General features: G+C 58.4%; 2 protein-coding genes across 3 annotated transcripts; both read left to right on the forward strand.

Annotated features, from left to right (window-relative positions):
- The first annotated feature begins 31 nt into the window (after positions 1–31).
- PXMP2 (peroxisomal membrane protein 2) lies at positions 32–6,205 on the forward strand. The gene is made up of 5 exons (XM_059675876.1): positions 32–321; positions 1,662–1,775; positions 3,108–3,270; positions 4,756–4,875; positions 5,907–6,205. The coding sequence occupies exons 1-5, from the start codon at positions 200–202 to the stop codon at positions 5,973–5,975; spliced, it is 588 nt and encodes a 195-aa protein (XP_059531859.1). The 5' UTR covers positions 32–199; the 3' UTR covers positions 5,976–6,205.
- A 1,103-nt stretch (positions 6,206–7,308) lies between these two features.
- Positions 7,309–13,148, forward strand: PGAM5 (PGAM family member 5, mitochondrial serine/threonine protein phosphatase). 2 transcript variants are annotated; one of them, XM_059675875.1, is made up of 6 exons: positions 7,309–7,553; positions 9,357–9,535; positions 10,104–10,229; positions 10,306–10,394; positions 10,508–10,638; positions 12,179–13,148. In XM_059675875.1, exons 1-6 carry the CDS (start codon positions 7,363–7,365, stop codon positions 12,327–12,329), a joined length of 867 nt encoding a protein of 288 aa, XP_059531858.1. In that variant the 5' UTR covers positions 7,309–7,362; the 3' UTR covers positions 12,330–13,148. The 2 variants fall into 2 exon arrangements, with proteins under 2 accessions (XP_059531858.1, XP_059531857.1); XM_059675874.1 differs by having other exon boundaries at positions 7,310–7,553; positions 10,505–10,638.

Consider the following 13,148-nt stretch of genomic DNA (forward strand, 5'->3'; position numbering starts at 1 on the left):
GGCGCGTCGACATCCAATCGCCGCCGGCGCCCGGAGGGAGGCGGCCGGTTAGGGACCCGAGGAAAAGTGCGCGGAGGCGCGCGCGGCGCACGGCGGACTCGGTGCGGGGCGGCGCTGCGGCCGCGGCTGGGCGGGGAGTGTCTGCCCGTCCCTGCGCCCGACGCCTAGCAGACCCGGGTCGGGCGCGGCGCGCGGAGGGATGGCGCCCGCGGCGTCCAGGCTGCGGGCTGAGGCCGGGCTCGGGGCGCTGCCGCGGCGGGCGCTCGCCCAGTACCTGCGCGTCCTGCAGCTCTACCCGGTGCTCACCAAGGCGGCCACCAGGTCGGCGCGCGGCGGCCGGAGCCGGGCGGGGGCGGCGGAGACCCCCTGAGTAGGCGCACCCCGGGGGCTGAGTGAGGAAGGGGAAACCCCGAGTGTACGAGCTCCCAAAGGCCGGGAACCCACGGGAAGCTCGGCACCTGCGGTTCGGTGCAGTCGGCTCGCAACAGGGACTCGTAGGCACTGACGCTGGGCACCGGGAGCCGGGTAGAGGAAGCACCACGTCTGGGGTCCCGCAGGCCGCCCCCGGGGCGGAGGGGCCCTCACCTGTCAGTTAGAGGGCGAGGTGGTCAGGTTGGTCCTGGCAGAGCCCCGTGCTGTAACTGGCAGTTCGGCCCTTAAACTTTTTATGAGACTCCCCGGCCATTGCCCTCATTTAACTAATTTTACAAGCCTGTTCCCTTTTATTGGCCCAGCCTTTCCTAAGTATGCCCAGCGTGCTTCCCGTGTGCGGGCATTGGACAGGTGGGTAGGGCCCTGGCCCTCATGGAGGTTGCATTTTAGCGAAGAACTAGACAAAAAGTAGATAAATACACAAAACGGGGAACTTATCCAAGGGGACATTTGAACAGAGGCCGGGATGAAGGGGTGCGGGGTGCGGGGCAGAAGGGAAGCAAATGCGCTTTGGCAGCGGGCACAGCAGAGCAAAGGTCCTGAGGGAGGAGCAAGCTCGGGAGTGGGACGTCTGTGTGGCTGAACACCTGCCCGGTGAGCAGGGAGAGGATGAGCGAGGAGCAGCCAGGGGGCAGATCCAGGTCTCACCGCCCACCGTGAGACCTTCGGGTATTTCGGCTCAGAGAGCTTCTCAAAAGTCAGCGACAGACCAAGCTTTGGAGCCACCGGGCCTCTTTTTTCACGGACATTTTTATTGTGATAACCGTAGACTCACATGCAGTTACGAGGAACAATACAGAGAGATCCCGGTGCACTTGCCCAGTTCCCCCGTCGGTAATATCTGCAGAACTAATACACTCTCACAACCAGAACACTGGCGTGGGCACAGTCCCCAGGTCAGACTCGGACTCCCCCAGCCTTTCTTGCACCTGCCAAGTGTGTGTTTAGTTCCAGAGCTTTATCCACCAACGGAGTCCAAGTACAGGGACTTTCCCTCCTAAGGATCCCTCCCGGCACCTACCTCCCACACACGGTCACCTTTGCAGTTATGGTGTCACCAGCAGGATACCGACACTGGCACACCCGCCAAGTGGAGATCTTGCTGCTGCCTCCGCCCCTCGACACGGGCACCTTGCATGGCAGCTGCTTTGATGAGAACTGGTCTCCACCCATCCCCAGCCTGGCCTCACAGCAGCCCTCCTGTTTTCTCACTCCCTGTCTGTCCACAGTGGCATTTTGTCAGCACTTGGGAACTTCCTGGCCCAGATGATTAAGAAGCGGAAAAAAGAAAACTGCTCTCAAAAGCTAGATGTCGGTGGGCCCCTCAGATATGCCATTTATGGGTGAGTTCCACCACGGAGCCAAGCGCAACAAAGCGAAGGTATCCAGTTTCTGGAATGATCTAATTTGGAAAAATCATTTTAAAAAGCATTGAAGTAATCATGGGGGAAAATCAGAACAGGGGATAAGGTTAATTTATTTTCTAGTTTGATATGGTTACTTTTAATTTCATGGGTGGGAGTGGGCTCTCCACTGAGCTGAGAACATTAAGAGCAGATAAGCATTCAGGTGACCTGAAAAATGTCCAGTTTCTGAACCACTTATTTAATTGCAAAAGCTCAGAGAGTCAGGAGTTTTACCAATTAAACCCACCCTGGGTTCTCTGGCCAAAAGTAGTGTTTGTACAGACAGATTACTTTGAAGCCTTTTGCAGCAAGTGATTTTTTTTTTCCAATTCAAAATTCACAAATACCATTTTTGTAAGTAGTTAACTTTACTCATCACAGCTTTTTTCCATATGTATTTAAAGCTGTAATTCCCCACCCCAGGGAGAGTGTACCAGAACCACCTGGAAGGCCTCACCAACCAGTTTTCCATTCTCAAGGCTTCTGTTCTCCCACTGAGAACCCCTGCTCCAGGCCACTGGTCCTCAGGGTGAGAACGGACAACTGAGAACCACTTGCTTAAAGGCTTTCAGTGTCAGAAGTTGGAAGGTCCCCGAGTCCCTGCCCCTCTTTCTATTACTGAATTTTACGGAGCAGCAGGTCTGTTGTCCCAGATGCTGTGCCTGGGCCCAGTTCTCTGCACACCCTGGAGAGAGTAGCAGCAACGCAGGCAACAGGTGCACAGCCCCAGGGCTCACCCTGGCTGATTGCCTGAAGGATTTGATGGAAAAACTCCAGGGGTGGGGTTGGGGGTGCATTTATTTATTGCTGAGCACCTCTGACTCAGGCCCTGCCCGGGACACTGCAGACACAGCAGTGAACAGACAGACACGGTCCTGCCCTGTGACGGTTTTACTCACTGGGGGCAGAGAGAGGGCACTATACAACTAAACAAATGGGGTCAGGGCATGTGGTGATAAATGCTATGAAGAAAGCCACATGGGCCTGGCAGAGAGGGTGGCAGGGACAGCAGGGAGCCACCAGGAAAGAACTCTCCAAGCCAAGTGTTGAGAAGGAGCCGGCCACGTGAAGGTGGCAGGAACCCAAGGCAGGAACAAGTCTGGCCTGTTGGAGGCAAACAGGAACGCGGGAAGCAGATTCAAACAAAGCGCACTTCCCAGGACCGTGGGTCTGTGCGGTCAGTGCGGAGAGAGGCAGGGTTTGGGGCCTGGCGTTTGGGGGCGAGCCTAGCCCTGAGGTGGGCCAGCTCCCCTCCCCCTGTGGCCTCAGGTTCTTCTTCACCGGGCCGCTGAGCCACTTCTTCTACCTCTTCATGGAGCACTGGGTCCCGCCCGAGGTGCCCTGGGCCGGGCTCAAGAGGCTGCTCCTGGACCGCCTGCTCTTCGCGCCCGCCTTCCTGCTGCTGTTCTTCCTCGTCATGAGCTTCCTGGAGGTTGGTCTCCGCTGCCGCTCCCCAGTGGGCAAGGGTTCTTAGCCTGGCATCGGGGTGGAACTCGGGGTCCGCGAACTTCTCCGACTCTCACATTGAAGGTTCACAGTTGCCTTGATCCACGTCGGAAGCAAAGTACGGCCGTGTTGGCTGTGCCCGTGGGTGTGAGCGGAAACCACCGTCGGATGTCCCCGAGCCTGGGTTGTGCGCCCCGCACCTTGCGACTGCGGTCAGGTCTGGTCCCTGACGGTGTTAATAAAGCACGTCCCCTAGCCCGTCACAGAACGTCCCCGAACACTTGGGTAGCTGCATTCAGTGCGGCTGTTCTCGCAGCAGGCCTGTACGTTTTACACGCCATCAGACATGATTCAGAAAAGGAGTCACGCAGACTGCCGAGGAGGCCCAGGAGTTTCAGGCCTCGGCGATGTTGCAGAAGCCTGAGCTAACTCGGTGCCCGAGAGCCTGGGTGCCCCGAGGAGGCCGACTTGAGCCCAGCGCGCCAGGTCAGGTCCGCTCTAACGGGCCCTTCAACCTCTCCACCCGCGCTCTGCCCGTCTGCTCTGTGCCCAACATGTGCCATGGTCTGCCTTGACATTTGTTCCAACCAATCACAGCAGGGAAAGGCTCCTCCCTGAGGTTTTATTTTGAAACATCTCCAGTTTTTGTTACGAAGGAGAATTACCTTTGTTGTGTACCGTGACCCTGGGGATAAGTAGGAAAGATGCTGAGACTTAGCTGTGATTGCTAGTAATTCCCTGATAGTTTGAAAAAGAAATGTTTGGGAAGTCCTTAGGACATCTGAGCCAGGAGGAAGCAAAGGGTGCCCACATTAGAGGCGAGGGTACAACGGCTGTTGCTCTTTTTATTTCCTTCCAAATACAAAGGGAGTATATTTTCATTAAAAAGTAAAGTGTTATCAAAGTGCATAAAGTCCCGACACAGAAAGGGAATATGCAGGAGCACAGCGGACCCCGAGCTCACACAATCACACGCTCCAGCCGCCACCAGCGTGTTTCACCAGACACCCTGTCGCAGGTTCCACCGCAGGCTGTCCCTTTTGTGTGGGTTCCTGGTTGGTAACTCCTAGAACTGTCGTCTGGAAGGCCATCCTCGTTGGCCCTCCCGGCAGCGATGCAGGACCACAGCACCAGCTGCACTTACTGAGCACCGGCCTTGCCCCAACGGTGCCTCCATTTCACGTCATTCTGGCCTCGCACCAACCCCCCCACACCCCCCACCAGGTCAGCTCAGTGCGAGGGCGAGGACACGGGTCCCCACCGTGTGAGCAGCGCTCACTGCTCTGGTGGTTTCCCAAGTGGATGGTGAGCTGCTTACATTACCCACCCGTATGTGCTGCCCGTGTGTACACGGAACAAAGTCTACAGTGAAAAAACCCCCACTGCATTAGGGTTTGGGGGTCCCCAGACCCCAGTGCCCCAATCTCAGCCTGAGGCAGTGGGGCTCACTCACCCCGTGTTTCCTTTCCAGGGCGGAGATGCCGCCGCTGGCGCTGCCAAGGTGAGGAGCGCATTCTGGCCGGCGCTGCAGATGAACTGGCGCGTCTGGACCCCAGTGCAGTTCATTAACGTCAACTACGTCCCCATACAGGTGAGGCTGCCTCACCGCCCAGGGCCCCAGGGCGCCAGCCTCCACCAGAGGCCCTTTCCCATCAGCCTTTCCCCCCTTGCAACAATCTTCGTTTTCTCGGGGTGACTGTTACTAGGGACCTCTGTCCACACCTTCTTTCCTCTGGGAGGGCCGGGGGTGGGTAGGGCAGACTGAAGAGGGGTAAAGGGGTAAACTTGATAACGTGAGCGTGCAGACGACGGGGGCCACAGAGGCTAAAGACCTGCATGTGCACGGGCCTGGGGCTCGGAGAGGTGAGAGGCAGGGAGGTCGAGGTTTTTCCCAAGAGTGAACCCAGGGAACAGGTAGGTAAGGACACCATGCACTCCTCAAAGAAGACAGGATGGCTGAGGACATGGCTCTGTGGCTGTCAGAGGGCAGGCTGGAAAACGGAATCTTTGAAAGTAGTAGGGAAAGAATGCTGTATGGCTGAAGTTCCATTTCAGGTGGTTGCAGGCGATGCTTAAGGGGCAGTGGTTTATTCAACAAATGTTTGTTGAGCACCTACTATCTGCCCCGCTGCTCTAGACTTGGGATACAGTGGTTAACGAGATGGACCAGACTTTCGTCCATGGAGCTTACCTGCCGGATAGACTCAGACTGGAGTTCAGGTGGGGTTTGCCTGTGAGATCACTGAGCAGGGCAATGGGCAGTGACAGCCTAGAGTGAAGAGCCGGTCAGGAGGGTGTCAGGACTGGATGAAGGCACCGTGTGATGGCCAGTCCTGGGGTAAGAGGCTGAGCCAGGACCTGAAGTTGATGTTCGTGAAGGAGGGTGAGGGACAGTTACTGAGTGTTTTCCCTGTTGGCCTGTGTAACTAGTGAGGCAGGAACTCTGTCTTCCCCGTTGCTCTCTGCTGGGGGTCTCGCCCAGTGCTCCGTACAAAGTAAAGGCCTGTAAGTGCAACAGTGCCGGCCGGACCCGCCAGTGAAGGAACTCGGCCCGAGGGGACTGGTGCCTGGTGGGTGTTGTCAGGGCCTTGCGCTCACTGGGGCCTGTGTTCTCTCTGGCAGTTCCGGGTGCTTTTTGCTAACCTGGTGGCTCTGTTCTGGTACGCCTACCTGGCCTCCCTTGGGAAGTGAGGAGGATCCGGAGAGGCTACACCAGCACGGCCGGCCTACACCAGCACAGGGGAGTGCCACCTGCCCAGGGTGAGACAGAAACAGCCGGGGCAGAACGAATCTGACTCCAGATCATGTGATCAATGCGCCCTAAAATGATGGAGAAACAGCAACCTCGCAAAAATACTAAGAATGATTTCACTTGTCACCTTAGACTGCATTAGGATCACAATAAACTATAATGTACCTTTTTCAAGGGTAATTTAAATTTCTCCTAATGACTGCTGTGGCTTTGGGGGCTTCTTACTTAAAAAGTGTGTGTGTGTGTGTGTGTACTTCAGAGAAGAAGAGATGGGGAGAGAGAATCATTGACTGGCTGGGAATGGAGCCCCCAACCTGGGCATGTGCCCTGACCAGGAATCGAATCGTGACCTCCTGGTTCGCAGGTTGATGCTCAACCACTGAGCCACGCCAGCTGGGCCGGAGTGATTTTTTAAAATGTAACTCAGATCATGTCACTTCCCAACCTGAACACCTGCAAAGATGACCCAGGAACTTCTCTATGGGCGTGCGACCCCAGAGAACTGGGAGCGGGGACTGGAGGAGAGATCGGCCCACCCATGCCCACAGCAGCATTACAACGGCCAGGAGGTGGGAACAACCCGTGTCCGCCGACTGGTGAATGGAAAGCAAGATGTGGGCTCTCCATACAGCGGGACCGTGTTCGGTCTTAAAAAGGAAGGGAATTCAGCTCCTGCTACATCACGGATGAATCTTGAGGACATGATGCTGGGTGAGGGAAGCTGGTCCCCAAAGAACAAGGAATAGACGATTCCATTATACGCGGTCCCTCGCGTCAACCGCATAGAAACGGATGGCGGGAGCCAGGGCGCGCGCGGGAAACGCGGAGCGAGCGAGTGACGGGGACAGTGGGCGCCGGGAGGGTGTAGACAGAGGGGACGAGGGTGTCGCTGCACCGCGCGAACGCGCCCGACGCCCTGGGCTGTGCGCTTGCACGTGGTTAGGACAGCAGCCCCCTGGGTGCCTGCTTTACAGTGAAGACAAAACAAGCGCCCAAGTTCTCGTCTCCGGGGCCGCCTCCCCCGCCTCCTCTCCGCACCTGCAGTCCCGGGGCCCCGCGCTGTCCCGGCCGCGGGAACGCTCGCTCTCGAAGGCGGCAGCGACCTGCACCCGGACTTCCCGCAGAAACTGGGGGGAACCACAGCACAGCCACTCACCTCTTGGCTGCGTTCCCGGCTGCCCCCGCGGCCAGTGCGCCCGGGGAGGCGGGACTTCCGGCCCGCGGCGTCGGCCCGCTCGCCGGGAGCTGACGTCGGCGGAAGCGTGAGCCTCGCCGCGCGCGGTCCGCGCCCATAAGCTCGTACACGGAGCGGCGGGACGGGCAGGCATGGCGTTCCGGCAGGCGCTGCAGCTGGCGGCCTGTGGCCTGGCGGGCGGCTCGGCCGCCGTGCTCTTCTCGGCCGTGGCGGTGGGGAAGCCCCGCGGGGGCGGGGACGCGGAACCGCGCGTGGTCGAGCCGCCGGCGTGGGCGGGAGCCGCGCATCCCGGGCCCGGCGTCTGGAACCCCAACTGGGACAGGTGCGGGGCCGCGGGTGCAGGGTGGTGGCCGGGGGTGCAGGAAGGGAGCCGGGGTGCAGGGTGGTGGCCGCGGGTGCAGGAAGGGAGCCGGGGGTGCAGCGGGTGGGTCCCTGGCCGCTCCGCTCGGCCTGGCAAGCCGGTTCGACAGAGGGCGGCGTGCTCCGTGCGGGTCTCTGGCTGTGACGAGGGCCGAGCGCGGGAAGCGGGGACAGTGGTCATTTTGACCCAAGGGGTCGCCTTCAGTTCGGGGCAGAGGACCTCGCGGCGGGCTGTCGCCGCGGTTTCCCTCCTGCACCTCCGGCTCCGGGTCGGCGGTGGCTGTCGGACCCTCCTGACCGCCGCGAGGAGGGTGTGGATGCCGAGGAGGGAGGACGCGCCGGGGCAGGACTCGCAGGCGCCTCCCGGGACCTTGGGTCGGTCCCTGGCCCCAGACACGTGCCCTTATCAGCACTTGAAAGGTGACTCCTGTGACCTGGAAACAATTCTTAGTCTCATTTAATGTTAATTTAAATTTTAAAACCAAAGCAGCGCAGATGCGTAAAGTACTTAGTTGCCGGTAGTCCTTGTGACGCTCGGATTGAATAAAGTGAGTTACTGCATGAAATCCCCGCCGCTCTTCCTGCTTCCACGCTGCCTGCTCGCAAGGTTGAAACTGCCCACGTCGCGGTGTTGTGTTTCTCGGGACAGACATTCCCAGGTCCCCATGGCACTTTGCTGGGCGAGGCTCTTAGCCTGGTCCTATCAGCAACTCGGTAGGGATTCTTTGTTGTAGCCTCTAACGTTTAAAAGGTAAACTGATTTGTGAATAGGTTTAGATTTTCGGGAAGTTGGCCCAGATGACAGTTCCTGTGTGCTCCGCACCTAATTTCTCTTCTCTTTTTTAGACATCAGTATAGGCTCCCGGTCTCGGGCCTTTGTAAGGAAGCAGGTTCACTCGGAGGTTGAAGCCTAGATTCATGGGTGGGGGGACCATCCGTGCTGGAAAGTTCTACGTCTGCAGCCTCTTCCTTCCCTTGCTGCCCCCTGGCACTCCCTGTCTGCCTGCAGCTCCCAGGTGTCTTTGGCTCAGCCCCGGCTCCCACCCACCTGCCATGGCAACTTGGTTGCTATGGGCACCGAGGGTTCCCTCGCCCAGGCAGAGCCCCAGAATCACCACTGGGGCCCCAGAACTCACTCCAGCCGAGTGTTCTTGTCCTCGCCTTGCAGTGTCACCGATGTTCAGTTTCTATCGAGCCACCGGACACACCTGCCATCACCTGTCACTTCTCCGTGTCTTTGCTGTGTCCCAGCCCTTCCACCAGTTCCCAGCATTCGGGATGCCGTCCATCTGGGCCATGATCGTGGGAACCTGTCCTATCCTCCCATGTGCTGCTGGGCATTTAAACTGTGCTTAGCGTGACTGGGGAAGCGGAGTTTCAACTTTATTTCATTTTCTTTGTTTTGAGTGAAGTAGCCACAGGGCTAGTGGCTACTGTTGGGCAGCACAGTTCCAGACTCGGCCCCCGCTTCAATGGGCTGTGGCCGCCCTCCCAAAGCCGCTCCTTCCCATCACCTGCTTCCTTTCTCCGTCACTGGTCACCTGCTGTTACCAGTCTGTCCCTGCAGAACAAGCTGCAGAAGGGCTTGGTGTGTCTGTTTTGCTCCCCGCCTGGTCGCCCACAGTAGGCCTGGCACCCGGCTCTGGGGTGGACGAGGGCATTGGCTCCTGCTCTCCCCGGACAGCGAGACCATCTTGTCAGAAGTTCTCCAGGGTGGCATGCGAGGCGGGTCACAAGGACATGCTGTCTCCTGTTTCAACGTTAGGCGAGAACCGCTCTCCCTGGTCAACCTTCGGAAGAGGCACTCGGGCTCTGGAGACGAGGACTTGGCGTCCAGGATCGACAACTACAAAGCCAAGGCCACGCGGCACATCTTCCTCATCAGGCACTCCCAGTACCACACAGACGCCCCCCGGGAAAAGGACCGCACCCTGACACCCCTGGGTATGTGGGGGGCTGAGCGGCCTCCCTGAGCCTGTTGGCCCAGATTCGAGCATTGTCGTTGTCAGCAATTCTCAGCCTCTGACACAAGGCCGGCTTTGAAAACATCCTCAACTTCAAATATTGCAAAGATATTGTGGGTGTGGTTCCAGGCCATGGCAGTAAAGCTGGTTGTAATTTTTTTGCTGGTGGAGGGTCTTACCTTCAATTTGTAAAAAGAGCGAGGTCTGTGCAGCACAAGAAAATGAGGTTGCCCGTGCAGTGGGTGTTGCCGCAGGCAGCGACACCCATGTTCGTGTCTGTGGGGCTCACATAGCCAGTGGGGTCACAGCCTTCGAGCCTCAGTCTTTGGACAAAGTTGAGAGAGATTGGTGTGAGGGACTCGGAGACAGTAGGCAGGGCCCACCCAGATGTTAGCAACCCTCTACCTTCCTCATTGTTTAATGGTTTTTTTCTGCCTGGGACTGAAGGTCACTAGATCGACTCATTGTTACTTGGTAAGGACAGAAGCGTTTGTGGGGTACACAGGAGGGACTCCAGCCGCATGTAATTCTCATGTTTCACCTTCAAGGTCGTGAACAGGCTGAGCTCACTGGTCTCCGACTTGCAAGCTTGGGGTTGAAGTTTAATAAAATCGTCCATTCCTCCATGACCCGCGCAGTAGAAACCACCGACATCATCAGCAAACACCTGCCAGGTGAGTGTGGCCGTCCCGGTCCCTCCGCAGTTTGAAGGGACACCCGGGGTCTCCGCTGATCCCTGCTGCTCCCCAGGTGTCTCCACGGTCAGCACTGACCTGCTGAGGGAAGGCGCCCCCATCGAGCCTGACCCGCCCGTGTCTCACTGGAAGCCAGAAGCTGTGGTAAAACGCCCGAGGACGGCGGTCTCCCTTCCCTTGCTGCCCCCTGGCTCTCCTCCTCCCTCCACGCGGGCTGGCAGCCTCCAGGCTTAGGTGCCTCTCTCTGCCCCCAGCAGTATTATGAAGACGGAGCCAGGATCGAGGCCGCCTTCCGGAACTACATCCACCGGGCAGATGTCAAGCAGCAGGAGGACAGTTACGAGATCTTCATATGCCACGCCAACGTCATCCGCTACATCGTGTGCAGGTGAGGCGCCCTCCGCTGGCCTGCTCGGGCCTTCCCACTGTCCTGGAGGCCGCGTGCCTGGAGTTTCTCGTGATCGTGTGTTTGGGCAGCAGTAGCCTAGGTCCTGTCCCGGGTGGTGTGAGCGTGGCCCTGAGTGAAGGCACCATTCCGTATGTGCTGCACCTGTCCCTGCACAGTCGTGTCTCCCCTCGGTGGCGACGTGCCCACATCCTGTTTCCTCGCCTCGGGTTCACACCGACCGAGTCCCCTGCTGCACGGCTGGTGTGTGCCGCGGTCTGTCCTCGTTACCATAGTTCTGCAGGAGCCAGTCTTTGCCTCCCTTTGCTTGTATCAGGTGGGCTCCGGGGCCTTTATTTTGTGCTGAGTCGCACCCACCTCCTTAGTCACCTTGCTGCTCCGCTGCTCTGGCGCCAGTCAGGGAACTCCTTCCCCGGCTTTGGTGCCCGTCCTTCCTGGCTGCACAGAAAGTCCCAGGACCCTGGTGACGTGGCCCCTGAGCAGCAGCCGGTGTCAGTGCCTGGAGGTGGGGCAGCCAGCTGGGTGCTGTGTATTGAAAATAACTGAGGAACCCTCCTCTCCCCCTCCCCCAAAATCCATTAGAAAGTGTCAGGCACTCCCGTCGCTGAGGGGCTGCCCTCAGGACAAGTCAGCAGCGGCAGGACAGGACACACTTCAGCCAGCTGCCCAGGGCCTCCCCTCGCCCTGCCTGACCCTGGGCCTGTGGCCTGGGCGACCGGCGGCCCCAGTGAGGGCCAGGGGTTCAGCTCACTCGGGCTCCCAGCCAGACCCATGCTCTGGGGATGAGGGGCGCCTGGGCTCCACGCCCTTCACTCCAGTGCTCTGGGGGCCCAGCCCCGGCGCCTGTGCTCAGTGCACGTTGTTCCCGGGGCTGTGCTGCTTGCTGCTCTGGGCACCTGAGGGCAAGCTGCCTGGGGGCTGCTGTGCTGTGCTGTGTGGACAGAGCGTTATTCACATCCTGGGACAGGTTGGCCTAAGCAGTCACTGCTGGGTGACCCCCATGCTGCAACGGCACCAGGAGTGCTTGGGGCTTGGGGTAGGGGTGACCTGTGAACTAAAGGGCCAGAAAGAGCCAACGCGTCTCCGTGGTGACTGAGGGCAGACGCTGAGGACAGCGAAGGCCACACGGAGACTTTATGGAGCAGGAAGGTTATTCTTTTAAGTTGACAGAACTCATGGTGGCTGCCGGGACAGGGTAAGCCGGGGCCATGCTACTCGTCCCCAAGCTCTGGGCACGGAGGATGCCTGGTGCCCCAATAAGACTGGGCTTTTTAGTAAATACTAACCATGCCTAATGGAGAGCAGGGAAAGGCTCCGTGGCTGGGGGCTGTCCCTGCCCGCCCCTCTCAATGGAAACAAATCGTGTGCACTTAGAGGAAACCAGTGTGTTTCTGACTCATGTGCAGGTCATGACATGTGTGATGCAATCCCATAAATGCTGTCACTCAGCCAGCGCCTGGTCTGCAGGGGTGGCTAGAGCTCGGCGATCCTTGCAGCACATTCTCCCCCCTCCTCTCCCCAGGGCCCTGCAGTTCCCTCCAGAAGGCTGGCTCCGCCTCTCCCTCAACAATGGCAGCATCACCCACCTGGTGGTCCGGCCTGACGGCTGTGTGGCACTCCGGGCCCTCGGGGACACAGGGTTCATGCCTCCAGACAAGATCTCCCGCTCCTGAGCCCCGCTCTGTCATGGGAGCCGCCAAGAACACGGAGACCGTGCCTCCGTCCACTCCACAGGCTGCGCTGGGTCACCTCATTTCTCTAGGACCAGGCGGAGGCGGAGTGAGGTGTCTCAACCGCCGCGTCATTCTGGCCCAGGATGGAAAGGGGAACCTGCTGGTCCTTTGGCGAGGTTTCCTGCCCTAGTCTTACCCAGGAGCCTGTGGGGCGAAGGCCTCCTCACAGGTGTCACCGTGGGGACCACAGCACCTGCAGCGGCCACACGACCCCTTGAGGCACTCAGCAAAGCCCGCCGGCACAGGGACTTGGGGAGCCCAGCATTTCCATCCATAACTTATTTCGCTTTGTACATGCTTCACATTCTTAAACCCTTTCGTCACTTGTCAAATAAAGATTTTTCCATCTGGTTCTTGGGTTGAGAACCAATGTCTCACTCCACAGTCTTGCATCCCTGATGCTGTTGGGTGTGAACACTCCTGTGTTATTAGGCCTCTGGACACAGGAGCACCTGGGCAGGTGAGAGGGGATGCCACCTGCTGGTTTCACAGGAGGGGCCAGGTGGGGATAGCCAGAAGCGTCCTGTTTAAGTAAAATAGCTAGCTGACAGCTCATTCTGTTTGCCTCTGGCTGTTAAACTTTCATGCTTATGGATTAAAATATTTGAACAATGATGTGTCCATCCCAAATATTTACAAAAATGGTGTAATTTCTATGAAGTGGTTATGAACATTTTCTGCAGTGCAACTAAATGGGACGTCTGATCCATGTCTGTCAACTTTGGAAATAACTACAAAATAAAACTTTATTTTACTGGT

This window comes from Myotis daubentonii, chromosome 19 (assembly GCF_963259705.1).
Source record: "Myotis daubentonii chromosome 19, mMyoDau2.1, whole genome shotgun sequence".
Classification (NCBI taxonomy): Eukaryota; Metazoa; Chordata; class Mammalia; order Chiroptera; family Vespertilionidae; genus Myotis; species Myotis daubentonii.